Here is a 23,671-nt window from a genome sequence, read left to right as displayed (position 1 = left end):
GGATTTTAAACATTTCTTCATGTGTTTGTTTGCCATCTGAATGTCTTTGGTGAAATGTCTATTCATTCCTGTGTGCATTTTGTGATTGGGTTGTTTACTTTTTTCTTGTTGAGGTGCTGGAGTAGTCTATAAATTTTAGATATAAGTCCCTTATCAGATATGACATTGCCAAATTTTTTTTCTCAGCCTTTCTGGTTTCTTCTGATCCTGTTGAAGAAGCTTTTTTGATGTCCCTCATGTATTTTTTGAGAAAATCTCTCCCAGTAACCTTAGGAAACCATCATAATAAACATAATAAAATATAATAAAATGAATGGGTTTACTGTTTTATCAGGACATCTAAAAATGAAAATGACACTGTTTTTTTTTCTTTTTCTTTCTATGAATACATGACAAAAAGTACAATTTTGTTCTGTTGCTTTGATTCATGTTGAACTGTCAATGATTTTATTCATCCTTGCTTTTGTATCATTAGTACAGATGTTGCCATACTGGTAAAGGGAATCTGTATACTAGTTCAAAACTATTCTCCTAATAATCAGTACCCCTATTTTTTGGTTTTCAATACAGTGTTGAATAGAAGTGGTGAGAGTATAAAGCCATGTCTCAGTCTCAGCTACAGAGGAAGGAGCCAGCATTTCATCTCTTAAGTACTTTTTTTTTCACTTCTTGCTGTTGAGTCGGAATCAACTCATAACTGACTCTCCAAAGGGTTTTTGGAGTGTCTGGACATCACAAAAAACTGTATTGTTCATCTTTCTCCCAATGAGCCATTGGTGGATTTGCAATGCCAGAGAAGCACCACTTTTGGGTTAACAGTACTATCTTACTCACTACACTGCCAGATTTCCCTAAATATACTATTAGCTCATGTAAAAAAGAATTAGTTTTGTACTTATAATCTGTTTGATAGCTATTTTTAGTGGTTTATAGTTTTTATAAAAGACTCCTCAAGGATATCTATATAAGTAAGTTTTACACACTTGTCTTATCTTCATGAGAAATACTTCTAAGGGTAGAAAGGCTAAGAGATGAGGGGGGGGTTTTGGTGTTTTGTTTTTATTATTAATTTCAATGAAAATTTACACATTTTCATTCATTTGGATTTCCATTCATTCATTGTTGCACTTTTCTCCCCTCCTAATCTTCCCCTCTAGTACACTAACCTCTTGGAAAAGTAAAAGAAAAATTCTTTCATTGTTTTACAATCCCTCCCCTGAGGTTCACTCTACTATACAGCCTTCACTCTGGACTCCTGTCATGACAAAAATCCCTAATAATTTTCCCTGTTAAACAGTTTTCTCCCTCTGTTTCAATGCAGTATACATTATTGAACCCATCCTTCTCAGTCTCCTCCCAACCACGAGGTCAGTCCTGCTTTACAATAGTGGCACCATGCAGTATTTGTCCTTTTGTGACTGAGATCATTTAATTCACTCAGCATAATGTCCTCCAGGGTCACCCATTATGAATAATATTGCATGAGTTCCTTGTTTTTCAATGCAGCATAGTATTCCATGTGAATATACCACAGCTTCTCTAGCCATTCATTTGTTGATGGGCACTTGGGTTGTTTCCAACTCCTTGCTATTGTGAACAAAGCAGTGATAAACATGGGTGTGCATATATCTGCTTGGTTGTCAGTAATGGTCTCTTTGGGGTATATTCCCAGTAGTGGAATTCCTGGGTCAAATGGTATCTCTATTTACAACTTTTTGAGAAAGCGCCATACCACCCTCCACAGTGGTTGCACCATTTTACACTCCCACCAACGGTGAATAAGTGTTCCAGTTTCTCCACAACCTCGCCATCATTTGTTGCTTGCTGTTATGTTAAATTTTGCATTTCTGACTGGGGTGAGATGATATCTCCTAGTTGTTTTGATTTGCATCTCTCTTAGAGCTAGCAATTTTGAACATTTCTTCATGTGCTTGTTAGCCATCTGAATATCTTCCTCAGTGAAAAGACATGAGTTTTAACATGGTTTTTAATGTTTGCTCTTTCATATTTATCAACTATCTATTAGTAGAGGCAGCATTTGTTTATGGATTAAGAATTAATCCTGAGAAAAACATATAAAAGCAGAATTTAAGATTTCTGTATGAACAAAACCAGACTTTGCCATATATTTTCTATCTTTGTAATAATTTTTTTTTCAGTCTTGTGAAGTAGTTAGAAATGGTGCTTTAAATAAGGACTGTGGATTAACAGGGTAGTTTTGTATTTAAAAGCATAAGATAAAATATAAAAAACTTATCTCTATACTGTACTATCTATTTAGAGCTTTATATATATCTATGCTGTCTCTTCTATAAATTTAGTTACAAAAATACAGTAATAACTTTCTGTTTACATTATGGGAATGATTGATAGTTGATAAGGTTGTTTAAAAGCAGTTTTAATTACGATTGGATTTATTTTTATTCTCACTAGTCCTTTACCTCATTATTTTAGAATAACAATATTTCTGTGGAGCTTTTTTTAATCACGTAAAAGCTACAGCAGAAAGCATTAATGACTTAATTGACACTTGTTCGGTATTAATTTTTTCATATTTTATTTAAGTTAGGAAGCTCTGGTGGCCTTGTGGTAAAAAGTCACACTCCCAACCCAGAAAACATGATTCTGTAATCCAGCAGCTTCTCCAGGAGAGAGAGATGACCATTCTCCACTCATGTGATTTAGAGCCTCTGAAACCCACTATATAGTCAGCTATAGCCGGTTCTAACTTGACATCATATAACAACATTTAAACTACTTTGTGATGTATGACAATTTTCTTTTCATGAAATATGGATATAGAACATTCTTAAGTCCTATATTTATTTAGAGGGCCAAAAGTTACTGAAATTAAAAACTCCTTGAGAGAAAAAAGAATTGATGCTTTAAGCCTTTTTTAACAGTGGATAATTAGATATTAAATGGCCCAAAGGTTCACCATAAGCAAGTGTGTTTCATAACAGGTATGCAAGAATGGTTTAACATAAGAAAAAAAATCCACGTAATTCATCATATTAACAAAATAAATAATAAGAACTATATGATCTTAGCAATTGATGCAGAAAAGGCATTTGACAAAATCCAAAACCCCTTCCTGATTTTGACACTCTGCAAAATTGGAAAAGAAGGGAATTTCCTCAACTTAGTGAAAAGTATATATGCAAAACCAAGAGCCAATATTATTCTCAATGGAGAAAGACTAAAGACTTTTTCCTTGCAAACAGGGACCAGACAAGGATGTCCAGTGCTACCACTTCTATTCAGTATTGTACTAGAAGTGCTTGCTAGGGCAGGACAGCAAGAGAAGGGAATAAAAGGCATCCAGATCGGCAAAGAGATGGTTAAAATACCACTATATGCAGATGGTAAGATAGTGTATATGGAAAACCCCAAGAATGCAAACAAAAAAAACTGTTAAAGCTAGTAGGCCAGTTTAGTACAGTGACAGAATATAAGATCATTATCCAAAAATCAGAGAGATTCCTCTACAGTAACAAAGAGAACTCAGAGAAGGAAACCAAGAAAGCACTACCATTTAAAATAGCCAACCACAAGTTGAGATACTTGGAAGTGAACCTAACTAGAAATACAAAAGACCTATACAAAGAAAACTGCAGAACATTTCTAAAAGACACAGTAAGAGATCTAAAGAAATAGGAAAATGCACCACAAGATAAAGGTTAACAACCCAGTCACAAAATGGGCACAGGATATGAACAGACACTTCACCAAAGAAGACAATTCAGATGGTGAATAAACACATGAAGAAATGTTCAAAAATCCCTAGCTCTAACAGATGCAAATCAAAATACTATGAGATATCATCTCACCCCAGTAAGAAGAGCAAAATTTAACAGAGCAGCAAACAACAAATTCTGAAGAGGTTGTAGAGAAACTGGGACCTTTATTCACTGTTGGTGGGAGTGTAAAATGGTACAACCACTATGGAAGGCGATATGGAAATAGAAATAGTATTTGACCCAGCAAGTCCGCTACTGGGAATATACCCTAAAGAAACCAGAACTGCCACTCACGTAGATATATGCACACCCTGTTTATTGCTGTGTTGTTCACAATAGCAAAACAATGGAAACAACCCAAGTGCCCATCAACAAACGAATGGATAGAGAAGCTGTGGTATATTCACACAATGGAATAATACTATACAGCATTGAAAAATAAGGAACTCATACAAAATGGATATGATGAGTGAAATATCTCAGTCACAAAAGGACAAATACTGCATAATGACACTGTTATAAAACAGCACTGACATCGGGTTGGGGGGAACATAAGATGGGATAAATAATGTATACTGCATTAAAATGGTGAGGGAGAGAGCTGCTATATATGATTGTTGTTGTTATGTGCCATCAAGTCACTTGCGACTCATAGCGACCCCATGTACAACAGCCCTAAACCCTGCTCTATCCTGTGTCAATTGCTGTGCCTGTGACACACCCATCCCGATTACCCCAGTCACCAAATCAATCCACCTCATAGAGGGTCTTCCCCTCTTGGACTGATTCAGTGACTGGGGTAATTGGGATGAGTGTGTCAGAGGCAGTGCGATTGGCACAGGATAGAGCAGGGTTTAGGGCTGTTGTACATGGGGTCACTTTGAGTCGCAAGCAACTTGACGGCACATAACAACAACATTAAAAAAGATAATAAAAAGAGAGGTGTGTGTAAATTTGAAGTCATGTAAAAGAAAATGTTTTAAAAAAGAAAGAAATGGAAAAATGTGCCCTGTTCATGGATAGGAAGACTCAATATTGTGAAAATGACAATCTACTGAAAGCAGTCTATCTATATCTATCTATCTATCTATCTATCTATCTATCTATCTATCTATCTATCTATTCAATACAATCCCAATACAGACACCAAATTCCATTTTCAAGAAGATCGAAAGGAAAATTGTCAAGTTTTTTTAGAGAGGCAGGAGGACCCCCAAATAAGCAAAACACTTCTTAGAAACAAAAATAAAATGGGAGGTATAGCATTCTTTGACCGGAAAACCTACTACACCATGTTAATAACCAAAACAGCATGGTACTGGTACAATGACAGGCACATAGGCCAGTGGACCAGAATTGAGAACCCAGCTATCTATGGTCAACTGATATTCAACAAGGAAATCAAAGCTATCAAATGGGGAAATGATAATCTCTTCAACAAATTGTTCTAGCAAAACTGGACTGCTACCTATAGAAAGCTGAAAGAGGATCCACATCTCACACCATACACAAAAATTACCTCATGGTAGATAAGAGACTTGAGAGTATAGCCCCAAAGCATAAAGTTCATAAGAGACAAACTGGGATCATACTTAGAAGCTCTAGTCTGTGGTATAAAGATACTGTCAAATACAGCCAGAAATGTACAATCCGAAGAGGATAAAACTGATGAATGGGACCTTCTAAAGATTAAATCCCTGTGCTCATCAAAAACTTTTTCCAACAGGGTGAAAAGAAAACCTACTGACTGGGAACAAACAAACGGAAGAGCAATGGTGTCTCTCTGGAGACTAAGGTGTGTCTGGTACAGGCAGTATCATCTGAAACAAGAGTCTCATAACAGAAGTTTACAGAATACTCCTGGGCCTCCATAAGAAAAAGTCTGATAACCCAATTAGAAAATGGGCAAAAGACATAGAATTTTCACAGAGAAAGATATTTGGATGGCCAACAAATGCATGGCTACAAAATCACTGGCAAAAGAGAGATGCAAATCAAAATTACAGTGAGATACCATCTCACTCCAGTAGCAGTGGCAGAGTTTAATAGGACAGCAAATAATAAATGTTGGAGAGGAAGTGGTGAGAAGTCTTTTACATTATTGTTGGGGTTGTACAATGGTACATCCACTCTGGAAGGCAGTTTGGCACTTCCTCAAAAAGCTGAACATAGAAAATCCCTATGACACAGCTATTCCACTGCTTGGGTATGTTGTTGTTATGTGCCGTCGAGCCGCTTGCGACTCATAGCAACCCTATGTACACAGCCCCGAACCTTGCTCTATCCAGTGCCAATCGCACTGCCTTGTGACACACCCATCCCGATTACCCCAGTCACTGAATCAGTCCACCTCATAGAGGGTCTTCCCCTCTTGTGCCGTCCCTCCACCCTCCCAAGCATGATGTCCCTCTCCAAGGACCTGTCCCTCCTTACAACATGTCTAAAGTATGTCATATGAAGCCCCAGAATCCTTGCCTCCAAGGAGCAGGCTGGTTTAACCCTCTCCAGGATGAATCTGTTTTCTTGGCAGTCCATGGTACACTCTTCTCCAGCACCACAGCTCAAACACATCAGTTTTCCTTCTATCCTCCTTGGTCGTTGTCCAACTCCCTGATACATAACAAGTGATTGGAAAGTCCATGGCCTGTACCAGACACACCTTAGTCTCCAGAGAGACACCATTGCTCTTCCGTACTTCGGAGAGGTCCCTAACAGCAGACTTTCCCATTGCAATATGTTTTTTTATTTCCTGGCTACTGGTGCCAAGAGTGTTGACTGTGGAGCCAAGCAGACTAAAGTTGTTAACAATCTCAATCTCTTCACCATCCATCCTGATGCTGCCAATTGGTCCAGTGGTGAGAATCTTTATCTTTTTGACATTGAGCCTCAATCCATACTGAAGGTTGCAGTCCTTGACCCTCTGTAGCAAGCATTTCAGGTCCTCTTCAGTTTCAGCAAGCAGGGTTGTGTTATCTGCATAACACAGATTATTAATAGATCTTCCACCAATCCTGATGCCACACTTCTCATAGAGCCCAGCCTCTCGGATAATCTGTTCTGCATACAGATTGAAAAGGTGATAGGACACATCCCTGGCGTATACCTTTCCCAATTTTGAACCATGCAGTGTTTCCCCAAGAAAATGAGAACTGATCCTCAAATGGAAACTTGTATACCAGTGTTCATAGTACCATTATTCACCATCACAAGAACATGGGAACAGCCCAGGAAATATAGTCTCACTTGCATGAAACACAAATGTATAGAAAGCAAAACTTACTAGTACTTAATAAGGGTGAAAGGAAAAATGCTGTTTTGTGGGTACTGAATTTTTTTTAATGGTGGTGTCATGTTTGGAAAAAAAGACAATGATAATGGCCACACACACATAATGCTGAATGCACTCCAGTGAATTACAGATACACATTTTGTTGAATTGGCAAATATTTGGTAATACATACTTTTACTACAGGTTTTTAAAATACAGTGTTAAGTGAAAATTATTGCAGGCGTAGAGGCTTATAGGTATAACAGAATATTGTCTGACTTGCTTACATTGAACGTATCATGATGAGGGATCAGTCACTGGAGGAGGACAACAGTGATTAACTTGAACATGCTGATGGTTGCGAGGATAGCACAAAATGAAGGCAGTCTTATACTCTGCTGTGTATAAAGTCACTATGAGTTTAAAACTCAACATCATTTGGTAGGTATTTTTGTTTTTTAATGAAAGTGGGTTTTGTTTTTCCAGTGAGAAGGCTTCATTGCGCAAATATCTTTACATAAACAGGAAAAACCTCATCAGTAATAATTCTTAAAGTTCAAAATTGTTTTTGCATCAATGTTTGACTTTTACTGACTAGTATAAACAAGTAAAGGCATCAGGTACAAGTCCAGTTGGAAAAATTACAGTTCTTAGTTCAAAGAGCAAGAGCTCTAGGATACTTAGGGCTGCGTTTCCCCTTTGTGGATCTTTTCATTTTCAGAAAAGTCTTCCCAGGAAGTTTTAGAAGCTGAGCAGAATTTTTCAGTAGTGATGCTCAAAGGACTCTGATGTAAGAACAAAATAGTTATTGGATTGGGATTAAAAAAACAGAAAATGCAAACTTCTTTGCAGTTTTTCATGTATAAAAATAGTAAGGGAGCTGTAGTGGCCTAAAGGCAAGAAGCTGCGCTGCAGTCCCGAAGGTGCACCTTTCGAATCCACCAGATGCTCCTCCTGTGCCAGTCAGATATGACTCTATGGTACACAACAATAACCAAAAAGTCTTAGTAAAGAATACCCAGTTTTAAGGAATTGCACTGCCAATGCAAAGATATACAGTTCACATCTATCAGTTGTTCTGTAGGAGAAAGATGGGCAGTCTCCTCCTGTGTGATTTATTGCCACTAAAAACCCACTGGAGGATCAGCTGTGAATCATTTGCGAGTCAAGAATACTTAGCAACAAAATGGAAAAAACCAAAGGCTGAGGAAACTAGTCCATGTGACTAATAACCTTCATGAACCAGAACTGCTGCTAACTTGAGATCGAAGAACTAGGTGGTGCCCATGTTTCTGACCAGGGACACAGTAGAGGTTCATATCTAAACAGATGTATATAAATTTCAAACAGGAAAGCATATGTGAGATCTGTAAAATAAGAATACAAAAGTCGTCCATCTAATTTGTAGTAAGTGAATGCACATTAGCAGTTGAATAAATTATCTATTAACCTCACAATGAAGAATAATGTTGCTATATACAATGAAAATGAACCATACAGATATTAAGTTAAACTAGATACGAAAGCTGTCATTTCATACATATAAACACTTCGAACAATACTTAGTAATTGATGTCAGAATAAAGTGGTATGTTATGACTGGGAAAATAACCTAAATTGATATTTTAGTATGTTAAAAATAGTTTATATATCTGATTGTTGTACAAGAGTACGTATTATTTTTTAAAAAATCTATTGAGTTCTATGCTTAAAATTTGTAAACTTTGTGTATTTTTTTTTGCATTTGATATTTTCTTTTTTTATTTTATTGATATTTTAATGAACATTTACAGAAAACTTGGATTTCCATTCATTCATTGCTACACATTATTCTCCCTACACGCACCACACCCCCCCCAACAGGTCACTTTTCTTTTCTTTATTTTTTTTAATTAATATTTTGTATTGGGAAAAACATATTGGGGGTACAAGCAGGTGAGGGTTGAGGGCAAAAGGGTGAGGATGGGCCAGGATGCAGTTGCAGAGATGCACAGTTTGGTCCGTGGGGGGAGCAGGTGACGGAAATGATGAGGGTCCAGTGGGGACCAGATGCTACAGAGGAATGACAAGCATTTTCCAATAGTAATTAAACCAACTGTCTTATTGATTTGGGAATTGGATGCCGACTCTCTGGCTTCTTCATGCTGAACAGGGGTGTAGATATAAAGGGGGGCAGGGAGGATGCTTTATCACCTTACTGGTGGTCTTGGGTTACAGCTGCTTGCCTTCTTGCTCCTGAGGGCCGTGACGGTTCGCCCCGAGCTGGGGGCCAAGGGCAGCCCAGCCTGGGCAGAGGGTCTCGACGGCTCGCCCCGGGCAGGGGGCCGAGGGCAGCCCACCCCAGACAGAGGGCCACGATGGCTGAAGTAGTCTTTTTTTAAAAAAGAAGAAGAAAAAGTGTGTGTGTGTGTGTGTGTGTGTGTGTGTGTGTACCATCAAATTGTATCTGACTGGTACAGGAGACTGCCTCTCCTTCTCCAGCAAAGCATGAAGTAGAGTCTGGGGTATTTTTCCCCCCCAGGTGCCTGTCGGGGCCTGGGTTTCAGCTGTCCACACCACAGCAGTGGGCAACGATCTTAAAGCCCCTGATGGCTCTGGGCGCTGACTCTCACCAGTGGCTATGGATAAAGTCACAGGCGATTTTCAGCCAGCGCCGGTGTGTATATTTTTTTAAAAAAATATTTCTTTTCTTGTGTACTGTCAAATCAGATATGACTGGCACAAGAGGAAGTTGCCCCTCCTTTTCCAGCAGAGCATCTGGTGGATTTGAACCGCGTGCCTTTGATTTTGCAGTGTAGCTTCTTGCCATTAGGCCACCAGAGCTCCCTCTGTGTTTATTTTTTCATTCAGAACAAAATACTGAGGCACAGGGAGAATTTTTTATCAACAGACAATTGCTAAGAAATTCTAGTTAGATAGAATATTTCAAATTGAAGACTTAATATGTATGATTAGAGTCCAGTATGTCTCAGGCTCAAAAGACTTCTGAGCAAATGATATAACATCTGCCTTACTTTCTCTGATGGATGTGGACTGATTAATCTAGGTCACTTCTGATCCTAAAATTTGTTCTGGAGAATAAATTTGGAACATTAAAGAATTCATTAAGAGACCTTGCATAGAGATACTATTCTTTAAGTAAAATTTTAGTTTGAAGGATAAATTTAATAGTACACCAGAGACAAGGGAAACAGCTTTATATATGAATCAAAGCAAAACTGAAAAAACCTTGAAAATTTGTAGGTGTTCTTAACACGTTGCCGAAAATGACGGCAAATGTGTTTCTAAGCATGGTCGTCGATTTAAAAAGTGTGTGGCAAGGTGTTAAGCAATAGAGTAGAACTCTGACCTTACATACATTTATCAGTATCCTTCCAGGAGGTGTATGTATGATCTCATTTCTTTTTCATATCTGATGAATGAAGTATCATTCCCAAATTATAGCTAAGAAAACCGAGACAGAGTTTAATATACTTGGGCAATCTAGTAAATTTAGGAAATTGTGCTTGAGGAATCTGACTTAAGGGTTGATGATTACAACATTGCACAGCTTAAAGGACCATTAGTTTACGTGTTAGCCCTATGGAATACCAGTCACGTAGAATTTGCAATGGATTGTTCTGGAATTGTCGATAAGTACACTATATCACCAGTCTCTTTAAACAAGTATAGATGTGCAAAGTGAAAGTTCCAAATATTTTTCTGTGTACATTTTTTAATTTCTTCCATGACTTTTTCTTGTGTTTTACTTTTAAGATTCTTGGATCTCCCAGTCAGCATCATTTCCTCGTAATCAGAAACAACCAGAGGTAGAGTCTTTATCACCAGTGGCCTTACTTCCCAAGATTTTCCAGCCTTCTCTCGAGCAGCAAGTTACTAAATCAGCTAAAATCACTTGTGCAAACTGCAAAAGACCTTTACAGAAGGGGCAGACAGCTTACCAACGAAAAGGATCAGCCCACCTCTTTTGTTCTACCACCTGCCTTTCCTCCTTCCCTCATAAGCGTGCTCCAAAGAAACGCAGTGCAATGTGTAAAAAGTAAGACTTAACCTTTCACCGTAACTGTATGTGGTTGAATATTGGTGGCATAAATTAATATCCTGAATTTAGAGTTAGTGGAATTGTTGCCAATACCATCTTTAAATTGATTGAACTTGGATTATCCCAGTGTATTACAGAGGTGTGTACTCATTTATGCTAAATTTACTCTTGGCAGGTACTCATTTATGCTAAATTTACTCTTGGCAGGAATATAGAGTCAATATGGAAGTAAATTGACCCTCTGACTATCTTGCTTCCCCCTGACCACAGCCCTACCTTCTACCTCAGGTCTACGAAATTGCTACAAGTATTTTTGAATGTTTATAAAAATCTAAGATTTGAGATAAAGCAAGGTTCTACAAAAAAATTTCTGTGTATGTCAGACAAAATTTTTTTGTCTCTTATCTTTAGTTTCTATATTATTTAGTAACTTGGCAATGAAGCCAAATCCAAAAATATAGTTGATGCCTAGGGCTAATTCATGAAAATGCCAGTTATTATACAATTATTTTGCTTCTTTCTGCTAATACAAGATGTTTGAAAATTGTGTTTATATTCCCTATATTTCAGAAATGCACCTGCAGAGAAGGCTGCTGCTATTGCTCAGGTGGATTCTAGCAAATCTTCTCAAGAATTTTATAATACCTCTTCATTGTCTCCCTATGAGGACAAACAGAATCTTGGAAAAAGAGTTCTGAATAAATCGAGGTGTACAATCTGTAATAAAATAACAGAGGTCTGTATTTTTATACTTTATTTAAGTTATATAGACAAATGGGTAATTTTAACTTTAAATGTCATTTGCCAGGTTATCTATACAGTGACTCCACAGGATGACTGTACAGTGATATTTAAGGGAAGAATAAGAATATGTTCAAATATTCTATTTGCAAAATACACGTTTGTTTCTGTGTTACTACTAGGTATACTCATAAACTAGGCAATAATTTGTGGTGTAAGTTTTATAGTATTGTAATACTTCGGCTAGTAGCATTGAATAAAATTGTAGTTTGATGACATGACAAAAACAACAAATCCTGGTTTAAGAACATAGAAAACAAGTCGAGTGAATATATGTTGAGAACATCACACTACTTGAATGGTGTTCGTCTTTACAGTTGCCAAAAGCAGTAAGCATGCTGTTTATCCAATTCTAACCAGATTTGATCTTAAGAGACCACAAAGCCATGCAAACTGAAGAAAGTTTTATCTAATCATGGAACTGTGCAAAATGAATTTTGCTTTAGATTTTTCTAGGAAAATTAATTATTGCTTTTCGTTCTGTGAATGTTTATTTCCTCTTTGGTAAAATCAGTTGAAAAAAATGCCAATGTACACTTAAAAAAATCTTTTTTCTCTAAATAGATCTCCTGCTGAGAAATTATTAGGGGCTTTTTTTCCGTTTTAAGCAGCTTGTTTTCATTACCCACCATACTTTTCTGGTTTGTGTATTTTTAGATTCGCCATGAAGTCGGCATTAATAATGTAACTCATAAACTCTGCAGTAACCAATGCTTTAATAAGTACAGATTGGCCAATGGTTTAACAATGAATTGTTGTGAACAGTGTGGTGAATACATGGCCAGTAAAAGTGCTGGAAACGATGTCCTGATGATTGAAGGTCAGCAGAAGAGATTTTGCTGCCAAAGCTGTGTTAGTGAATATAAACAGGTAATTATTTTTAATGAGCTTTAAGTGATAAAAATACATAATAGCATCCTCTTGTTGGCTTATATTAACCAAATTTACCTCAAAATCTTATTTAGTTCTTTGTTTTTTTGTCACTATCATTGACTGTCCCAATTCAAGTGAGCACTGAAATACAATCATGCGCCGCATAATGTTCGGACAGTGTCCAACCACCTGTATGTCCATGGTCCCATATGTTTATCATTTATAGTTAAGAAATCTCAACTGGACAATAGAATGTAGTGGACATACCTGGACGTAGCAGACACAACAACTTCTTGCATGCAACATATATATCTTATTTCTTGTATACAAAGCGGTTGCAACTGTCAGGTGGATAATGTACAGTACATATATAACCTATAATATATGTCTTGATAGTGTAAAAACACTTAAATTTCTGGCTTATATATGTACTATACTTTATATTATTATGTTAATGTCAATTTTTCCTACTTAATAAATAAATGAAAATTTACTGTATATTAGCATATCTTTCAACTGTAGGCAGCAGCATCTTATCTTGTGTCTCACGCGTCTCTTGAGTGTTGTAGTATTATCTCTCTGTTTAATTTTCTTTCGAAAATATAACCGTGAAGTGCATCATGGCTCCCAGACTCAGCCAGACCAGTGCTAGTGATAGCAGCAACAAGAGGCAAAGGAGAAGTATCGATCTGGAAGTGAAGCAAACAGTTATTAAACTGCATGAAGGAGGAAAATCAGTGAATGCTATTGCTCGAGATTTAGGCATGTCTCACTCAACAATCACAACAATCCTCAAAAACAAAGAAAAAATTCTCCGAGCTGTTAAAGGATCGGCTCCACTGAAAGCTACAAGGCTAACGAAAATGAGAGAGGGGCCTATATCCTACATGGAGACATTGCTAATGACATGGATTGAGGACCAAACGCAAAAGCGAATCCCTCTCACCACATCGGCAATCACTGCTAAAGCACGAAGCTTGTTCGAGATGCTTAAAGAAAAAGCAGGACCAGACTACAATATCGAGTTTAGTGCTAGCTCTGGGTGGTACATGCGCTTCAAACAACGTTTTTCGCTGCATAATGTGAAAGTGAGTGGTGAGTCTGTATATAGTAGTGTATATTTACAATGTATTATGTTCTTGTTACTATTCTTGTACTGTACTTGAGTTTTCATTTCTCTTCTACAAACACTTAGGAGTTTGATTGCTAGATTTGGTAGAAAATACGCTTAATTTTATAAGATGCTGCCAAACTCCAAAAATGTATCATTTTGTGGCCTTAACCAATAGTGTTGAGATACCTAGTTTAATACTGTCAGTTTTAGTAATTTAGACCATTGGGATTAGGCATGTTGTAGTCAGTGAGACTAGCTCAGGATAGAGCAGGGTTCAGAGCTATTGTACATGGTGTCTCTGAGGCGCAGATGACTTAATGGTACATAACAACAACAACAACAGGGATATAAAATTATTTCATTACAGCTTTAATTTGTGTTCCCAGAAGCAAATATATTGTACAGTATTAACCAACTTTAACCCATATATTACCTTACCAGGTGCTTTAGCTAAAAATACAGTTTTGTATGTGTATAATATCTTAGCTTTATAATCAATATAGGTACACTACAGTGGCCTGTGTAACTTTGCTCAGTATATAATAAGGTATTTGTACAACACCCAAGTATGTAACGTTCTATTTCACAGAACGTATCATGGACCTTAAGAGATGCTTGACAACTTACAGGTTATTGTAAATAAACTTGTTTAAAATGTTTACTTTTTGTAGATCTTATAGTGAAGTCATTTTTATTTTAATTTCCCTGAAAATCAAATGGAATTAGACTTGGGTAGAATTAGTTCATAGATTATTATGCCTTTGAGTTTCATTTTTAGACTTAATGTGTTTACTGTGATAGAACTAGCTAGAGTGACCACCTTGTAGGGGAAAATTACATGTAGAAATTACTATGTGTCCCAATATTTATTCAGTTATAATTTACATAAAGTGAGATCACCAGATCTTAAAGAAAATTGTACAAGCCTGCTCAAAATGAGATACAGAACTCCTCCTTAAATTCCTTTATGCTCTCTTTGTCAGTCTTGACCCCTCCCCTGCATTTTTTATAGGAAACCAAAATCTGCTGTCCCCACAGATTAGTTTTGCATGTTCCTGAACTTCATAGAAATGGAACTTGGGGATTTTTTTTTTAATATATAATATTTGTACACTTATGTGTGACTTCTCATGTTTATCATGTGGTTTTGAGATTCATCCATGTTGTACGAGTTCATGCCTTTTTATTACTGAATGTCTTTCTGTTGTGTGACTGTACCACATTTGTTTATCCATCTATAAGTGGATATTTGTGCTGTTGCAGTTTCTTATTATAGGAATGACTACTGTTAATATTCTCATGCTGTAGCCAAGTTGTGGGCGAAGGATGGGCAATCTCTATCTATGCAAATCTGCCTCTGGAAACCCACTAGAGGGTCAGCTATGGGTCGGTTCCAACTCGAGGGCACACAGCGACATACCCAAGTTAAGGAGCTCTGGCACTGTGCTGCGCTGCCAATGACAGGTCAGCCGTTACAAACCGCTGGCTGATTTTAGGAGAAAGATGAGCAATCTCTTCCTGAATTTTACAGCCTCAGAAACCTAATAGAGAGTGATGCTGAGTCGAAACCGACTCGGTGACACTGGATGTTTGAATTTGGTATACCCAAGTTTATAATTTTTTTTTTTTCAGTAAACACATGGGAGTTTGGTTGCTCCATTGAGTAGATACATGTTTGTTTAACTTTGTAAGAAACTGCTAAGTTGTAGAATGTACCATTTTGTACTCCCAAACAACAATAGTTCCAGTCATTCTACACTCTTACCAAAGTTTTATATTAGTCTTACTTAATTAGACCATTCTAAAACTTTGAAATTATTTTGTTGTAGTTCAATTTGCACTTCCCAGATTATTACAGTCTTTTTCTTCTTTTGTAGGATGTCTATTCAAGTCTATCCCACTTTTTAAATCTATTTTTAAACGTTCTTTAATATAGGTAGCATACATATCTTTGTAAAATAAATGTTTTTTGGAAGATTTTTCTCCAAAATGGTGATTATTCTTAATGTTCCTTTTTGAAAACCCAAATTTTTCATTTCATTTTAGTCTTGTTTATTTTTTGGGTTTCTTATTAATTAATGGTTGTTTGTGCTGTAAGAAATCTTTGCTTATCAAGTTTATCCAAATACTTCTTTCTTTTTTTCTTTTAGAAATTTTATTTGTTTTAGCTCTTATATGATCCTTTTGGAATTTTGTGTGTGATATTAGATATGAGTTAAAGGATTAAAAGCTACCTGATTCCAAGACTAGCTCCAGTAGTCAAGACAGTATTGTGATAATGGGTATAAGTATAAACAGATCAATGGAATAGGGTGATCAATCCAGAAATATATCTAAAAATATAAAACCAGTTTACTTTTATAATTGATAAAGGTACCAGGGTGATTCAATGTAGACAGCAAAGTCTTTTTAACAAATAGTGTTGTATTAGTCTTTTATGTGAAAATAAATGGAAAAATTCAAATGCTTAGCAAACTTAGTCATAAATAAATAAAATAAAATAGTTTTGAAGCCATCTCATTCCACACAAAATTAATGAGAATGTAAAAGCAGAAAATTCTTAGCTCAAATTTAATTGTGTAAAGATTTAAGGTTTTTGCTTAAATTGTCTTTTAAAAGACTGAGCAGAATTGGGGGAAGTGATTTAACATTAGACTGTAAGGATACTCTGATGGCCTAGTGGGTAGGGAGTTTTTCCTAGAAAAATAGGACATAAAAATGAAAAACATCAAAATAGGCAATAACCATATACCCAGAATCTTTTTTATTAAATATATTTCCTGACATTACGATCTCTAAGAGGGAAGTATTCCCCTCCCCTTCCCCCCTCCTTGTTGTGTTCTGTCAAATCAGATCTGACTGGCATAGGAGGAGATTGTCTCTCATTCTCCAGCGGAGCATCTGGTGGATTCAAACTGTTCCTCTTTGGGATTGCAGCGCAGCTTCTTTCCACTAGGCCACCAGAGTTCTCTTATTTTTACTATCAGTTATATTTCAGTGATATAAAAATAGGTCATAAACAATTGTCTACTGTAAGAACAATGTTTCCATATAAGATTCATTGTTGTGGTGGTGGTTTACCTTCCAGTCTGAACCTACCCGTAACTGACTTACTCTCCAGCAGGTTTTTAAATTCAGTTAATCTCATGGAAGGAGACTGACTGTCTTTCTCCCACAGCACATCTGGTGAATTTGAACTGCCTACCTTTGCATTGGCAGCATAATTCCTTACTACTGAGCCACCAGTCTTCCCTGTGAGTCGTTATTGTTGCTAGGTTCTGTGAGTCAAAACCGACTCATAGCTGACTGACTCTCTAGTGGGTTTTCAGTGACATTAAGTCACATGGGAGTTTATTGCCCATGTTTCTCCACCAAAGCAGCTGGTGGATTTGAATAATGTGCCTTTGGGTTGGCAGTACAGCTTCTTCCCATGATGCCACAAGAACTCCCTTTAAGTACAAATATACAAGTCTTATAAATGTGCAAGTTTTCCTTAAATTATCTAAGAAAACTGTTTTCTTGAAAATTATGCCCTAGATCAGATTTTTAAATTTTCATGAAATTGCTCTCTATTGGGAATGGCAAATTCTGAGGTTCTAAGTCTCAAAAGAAGAACCATGGTCCCAAAGATTGAAAGCTACAAAATATCTACTTACTGTGATCCTAAGTATAAATGGTCATGATGATTTAATTCAACTAGTATTTGTAGAAAAACCAAAATTTAAGGGGAGCTCTGGTGGCCTAGTGGTAAGGAGCTGCAACTACAATCCCAGAGGCTCATGGTTCTAATCCACCAGATGCTCTGCCGGGAAAGGAGGAACAATCTCCTCCTGTACCAGTCAGATCTGATTTGACGGTACACGCACACAAAAATAATAAAATAAAAAGGAAAAAAACACCAATATTTATTGCTAATTTCTTTTCTATAAAGAACAATAATATAGTACACATGATCAAATAGTGAATTGCCTTTATTCTAAAAAAGATTTAATGGTTCCCTTTTTTTCCATTAAGAAAAGCACATTTCTTCAATCTGAGACTAATTATTTGAGATTACAGAGGAAAATCTGTAATATCCATTTAAGTGTTCCACAGCTATGTCTGAAAGCAACTTTCAGACTTTCATGTACATTTAGTTTTTAGTAGACCTAGTGTTTGTTTGTTTGTTTGTTTGTTTCTCTTCTACCTAGAAGTGGAAATTTTGAGGAGCAGTGATTTTTCACATTGTACCATCAATATAGGAAGGATCTAATTTCCAGGACTTCCAACAGATCCTTTGTGATTTATTCATAATTGAGGAAGCAAAACTGAAACAAATTTTTGCTGAGCTGTAGGTATAACTGAAACAGGAGCAATTAGATACAATCCCTAATAGAAACTTAATCTCCGTCTTTGATAACAAGACAATGTACCTGCTGCATAACAATCAGGTTTTTTGCCTTCTCTTCCCTGTGGCATTTTCTGTACTGTTTTCAGCTGTGCCCCTATCCATGAACATGCCTAAAATCCAGTCTACCTTGGTGTTGATTAATGAAAGATGGTCATTAATCCTTTTCAAGACCTCATTTCAGAGCTTGGGCCTATAATTCCTCACATTTAGATTTCATTCAGACTCACTGAAATTTTTTAAAATTCAGGTTTGCTTTAGTTTATCTTCCGTGCCTGTGACTGAACAAGGTCAAACAGGTTTAAAGCCCTGCAGATGTCTCCACCCTTTGTCAATACTTGTTTACCAACATTTGTTTCTCCAGCTCTTTGATTATAGTCATCCTAGTGAGTGTGAAGTGCTGTGTCATTTTGGTTTTATTTTCAGTTTTTTAATGTCTGATTGATTATGTTGAGCATCTTTTCATGTGGTTATCAGGCATCTGAATATTAACAGTTCTAAAATGAAATTATAATTCTATTTTTTTCATCAGATGATAGAAACAAAATCAAACAGATTATCATCGCCAGAAAACAGAAAAAGAAATGATATAGACAGAGAAACAGATGGAAGAATACTATATGGACTGTTGGATACACCTTTGGAAAAAAGAGATGGAATACCAGAAAAAAAGGAAAAGACTTCAGAACTACAGTTTTCAGTGGAATGTAACATGAGTACATCCATGAGGAAAGATGAGGTGAATTTACCTTCTTCCATTTCAGCCACAGATGGTACAACCGTACTTGAACATCTAGAAGAGGAAAACTCAACTGTACCAGTTTTACTTTCTGCAGATCCAGGTACATGGCCTCGAATTTTGAGTATTAAACAGTGGGACTGCCTTGTTGAAAATGACCCTCCTCAAGTAAGAAATTTCAACTTTCCAAAAGACAGTACTGGGAGAAAATTTTCAGAAACTTACTATACGCGAATTCTTCCAAATGGTGAAAAAACTACTAGATCCTGGTTACTTTATTCTACCTCAAAAGATTCTGTGTTTTGTCTGTATTGCAGACTCTTTGGGGAAGGAAAAAATCAACTGAAGAATGAGCATGGGTGCAAAGATTGGCAGCATTTATCACATATTCTTAGTAAGCATGAAGAAAGTGAAATGCACCTTAATAATAGTGCTAAATATTCAAAATTTAAATCTGATCTAAAAAAAAATAAAACTCTAGAAGCTGCAGAACAAAGATTATGTAAAGATGAAAAAAATGATGATGTGTTACTGTTATACACCTAACATACCTGATTTGGTTTTGACAGACAATGTCTTACATTTATTAAAAATAAATACTTGTATCTTAACAGTCAGTACCTTATGTATTGTGAGGCTTTTCTACAGAATAAAGTACACAGTTGATTAGCAATAAATATGATAGTAAATAAATAGTAAGGAATGTTTGCAATTCTAGAGTTGCATTTAGTAGTCATTTAAAGTGAATTTCAATAAAATCCATTTTTAATTTTACCAGTTCAAACCTCTTTAACACTGACATTTGGCAGACTTGGTTGATTTTTCTCTTCTAGAACCCTTGTAAGAGGGGGAAAGTTTTAATTTCTTGATGTCAGTGTGAATAAGTATTCTCATTGTTACTAAAAAGAATTCAGAAACAGTTTAAGAACACAGAGATATCTACAGATATATAGCTTTTTGCTATTAAGACCAATATTTGTGATTTATTTCCTTTTTAATATAGTTGTTATTGTTGTTTTTAGCAAATCAGCATTTACTTTGAAGTGCTTAATTTTCATTTTATTGATTTGAAAATGTTAATTTGTAAATGTTTTAGCTTTTATTGTGGGAGCTGTAAACATAAAGAGTATATATTTTTAACAAATACAAGAAATGTTAAAATAAAAATATATTAAATTAACTTTCAGGTCTTTCTTGTGTGCTTTGTTTTTTTCTTTGAAAGTAAACTGCTTAACATTAACAAAAAGTTATTAAATGGTCAACAGTGTCTACAGTTCTACTCACTTAATAATTCTTACTTGCTAATTTCAGCTTTTTTGTGTGTGTGAGAAAAAAAAATTATATTTAGAGTAAGCCAGCTGGATTTATTTTAGATGATCCCAATTTTGTTGGCAACATCCAGAACATCATAGTCTAAAGCAAGTAAAACATAGGCCTTCTTCTCTCCATCAGGCCTTATGAAGACGTTGGCCTTAGCCACATAAGTGTCATAGAGCTTCTTTACAGCTTGTTTGATTTGATGCTTGTTGGTCTTGTCATCCACAATGAACACAAGTTTGTTGTTATCTTCTGTCTTCATGACTGACTCAGTAGGTAGGGGAAATTTGATGATGGCATAGTAGTCAAGCTTGTTTCTCCTGGGGATGCTCTTCCAGGGGTATTCGGGCTGCCTTCAGAGTCTCAGCATTTTAGGCTGCCAGAAAGTGGTGAAGGGCAGATCTTTTTTTTTTTTTTTTGTGGCTGTGGATGCACTTCAGGACTGCCTTCTTGGCCTTTAACATCTTTGCTCTGGCTTCAGTTTGAGAAGGGCAGGGACTTCCTTCTTCGCTTTTGGCGCCATCTTTGTAGAAATACATCTGTTCCCATTTTTATATATATACTGTTGTTGGTTTTTATGTGCCATCTGGTTGGAACTAGCTCATAGCTGACCCGTCCAGCAGGTTTTCAGAGGCAATAAATCACATGGGAAGAAGATTGCCTATCCTTTTCCAGTGGAACAGCTGGTGGATTTGAACCACATGCCTCTGGGTCATCAACTTTTTCTTTTTTTTTTTAATTGTTTTAATTTTTATTATTTTGTGTGTGTGTGCGCTGTCGAATTGGATCTGACTGATACAGGAGGAGATTGTCCCTCCTTCAACAGTGCATCTGGTGGATTTGAAGGGTCACCACCTTCTTACACTAAGCCACTGGAGATACTTGTATATACTAGTGTGTGTTCAAAGACTGCCATAAAACAAAATCACATATAAACAATGATTAGAGCAGAATAAGATTCAGTCTTCTTAGTGGGGTTGAAACTGAGAATACTTGTAAATTCTGCTACTGCATACTTCTTTTTTTTTTCTATAATTATATTTTATTAATTTTCATAAACATTTACAGAGATTTTGGGCTTCCACTCATTCATTGTTGCACTATTCTCTCTACCCTCCTCCCAGTTTGTTCTTGTCCAATTGCCACAGTGCTTGTCAAAGTCAGTTCTGATTAATCTTCTTTGTCAGTGTGTCCTTTGCCATTCCCTATCACTCCTCCCTGAGAGAGACTTCACCCTGATTCATAAGGAAAAGGGGATGGCGTATTCTCTTAGCTACTTCCTGCTGAAAAGGGACGCTGTGGGTTTCAGGGTTAAGATCTTCTCTCACTACTCTAAAGGGCCCCTTTGGCAGTAGGAAACACATAGACTATTATGGAGATTTATTTTGGAATTTAGATGGCTACTGCATACTTCTATCTTGGGGAAAACACAGAAGAATTACTTTAGATTTTTATTGTTTTGTTCTTTACCATTTTATTTTTTACAACTGGATGCTTAATCTTTAAAACTTAGATATGAATGAGGTTTGGGGGGTTTAAAAAATTCCGTTTATTTTTATAGGGCTATGAATATACACTCGATAATATAATAGTGGTTCTGACATTTCTGTGCAAAGTTAATGGACTAGTTATTTCATTAAAACTTGGCAGTCAATTTAAGAAAAAGAGTTATATAATTTCATCAGAGTCATTGGTTATCTGAACAAAGTATTTAAATCAACCACTGACTGTTAAAGAAATTATTATAAATACCAAATTGATACTCTGAGGAAACAGAGTTAGAATTTCACTTAAATTCATCCACATCTTGCACACGGGAAGGTACAGAAGGAAGTTTGGCCCTTTGTTCTGGGACCTTGCCACCATGCCATATGTATTTTGCATGACCAAGTTGTGAGACCAGTAAAGACTGCAAGACTAGATCTTAGAAACGGGCTAGACAGCATAAGCTCACAGGAAGGTAACACAACCAATCGCCTTTGGGACATGAAAGCTGTATGTTGGGACACTTTGAATTTTGCCCTATATGTCTCTTCATTTGTGTCATTTTTAAAGTTGGCACAGGTAAAATGTCTCTTATGGGTTCCTCGGCCATTCTAACAAATTATCATACTCCAAGGAGCAAGAGAAGCCTACTGTTGTGAAGTGGTCCAGAGCTTGCCACTAGTGTTCACTGACCCACATGGTGGGGAATGAGAGAAAGAAGGTCTGAATAGAGCAGCTGGGGTCTGAAGTATGCGTAAAAGGATAGCTGAGGTTTCTAAACAATGTCGTGGACGTGAGGAGTAGGATTTGATAACCTCTACACAATTTGGTATTAGAAGTGGGGACAATTGACACTGAGAGTAGTGTTGTTATTACCATTGAGTTGGAACTAACTCATAGCTGGCCCTCCAGCAGGTTTCCAGAAGTAGTAAATTGCACGAGAGGCAATTGCCAATCTTCCACAGAGCAGCCTTTGAGTAGGCAGCACAACTCCTTATCCTTAAGGCACTAGGGCTTCTTGACAGTAGTGTGAACTGTGAGAATCTTTGACTACACTGCTCAGATACCTACAAATCAAACTCAAACTTACTGCTGTCAAGTTGAAACCAATTCATAACTGAGCCTTCAGTCAGTTTTCATAAGACTGTAAGTCATGTGGAAAGAGATTGGCTATCTTTCACAGAGTCACTGGTACCTTCAAACAATCAGAGAAGTGCCACTGTGGGTTGGTAGCTTGACTCCCTGTAGACTAGGCCTCCAGTGCTCCCTTCAAGTATATATAGGAATTGATGAAATGTAAAAAAGTCACAGAATGAGGATGATAGGTTAAATGAGCTCACTAAACTGCTTTCAAGTTTTTGTTTGGAATTTTTCATGATAGCATGTTAAACGTTTAATTCCAAATATATGGAAAATGCTCTAGGAAAAGGAACAATTTAGAGAAACTGCTCTCTGCTTCTCATTGTCATTTCTTTTTCTATTACTAAATTAATGTACTGTCACTGTAAATAGGAAATAAAAATCCTCTTTACCCTCTCCCACCTCCCATGTACGAAATTTGTCATCAGTAATCTGGACTCTGATAAGCATTTGTTTTCAACTTTGACTTTCACTGAAAAAAGGCAGTGGAAAAATATTTACTATCAAATAAGGAATGGTAATCTCTGGCAGTCTTCAAAAATTAGCACTTATTTTTTTTAAAGTAAGCTAAAGCAGCTTTATTTAGGGGGTTCTCAGGCAGGATTCCTTGGTCTACGCAGGGAGACAGAGCTCAATATCAGCTGTGAAAACTAGGCCAGGAGCTGATTGTGGAACAGACCACCAACTACTCATATGCAAGTTCAAGCTGAAACTGAGGAAAATTAAACCAAATCCACAGGAGCCAAATTATGACTTTTATTTCAT

The 23,671-nt window shown here is 36.6% G+C and overlaps 1 protein-coding gene across 1 annotated transcript in view; it reads left to right on the top strand.

Annotated features, from left to right (window-relative positions):
• ZMYM5 (zinc finger, MYM-type 5) overlaps positions 1–19,510 on the top strand; it is a 26,539-nt gene extending 7,029 nt beyond the window's left edge. Inside the window, exons 3-6 of the mRNA XM_006894093.1 lie at positions 10,765–11,047; positions 11,621–11,786; positions 12,509–12,721; positions 18,758–19,510. Coding sequence (XP_006894155.1) covers positions 10,765–11,047; positions 11,621–11,786; positions 12,509–12,721; positions 18,758–19,510 — 1,415 coding nt within the window. The remainder of the gene's footprint in view (positions 1–10,764; positions 11,048–11,620; positions 11,787–12,508; positions 12,722–18,757) is intronic.
• Positions 19,511–23,671: the final 4,161 nt, after the last annotated feature.

This window comes from Elephantulus edwardii, unplaced genomic scaffold (genome assembly GCF_000299155.1).
Source record: "Elephantulus edwardii isolate Elephantulus edwardi_28Jun2011 unplaced genomic scaffold, EleEdw1.0 scaffold00135, whole genome shotgun sequence".
Lineage (NCBI taxonomy): Eukaryota > Metazoa > Chordata > Mammalia > Macroscelidea > Macroscelididae > Elephantulus > Elephantulus edwardii.
Note: the sequence above shows the minus strand (reverse complement) of the source record. Positions and strands in the feature narration are given on the sequence as shown.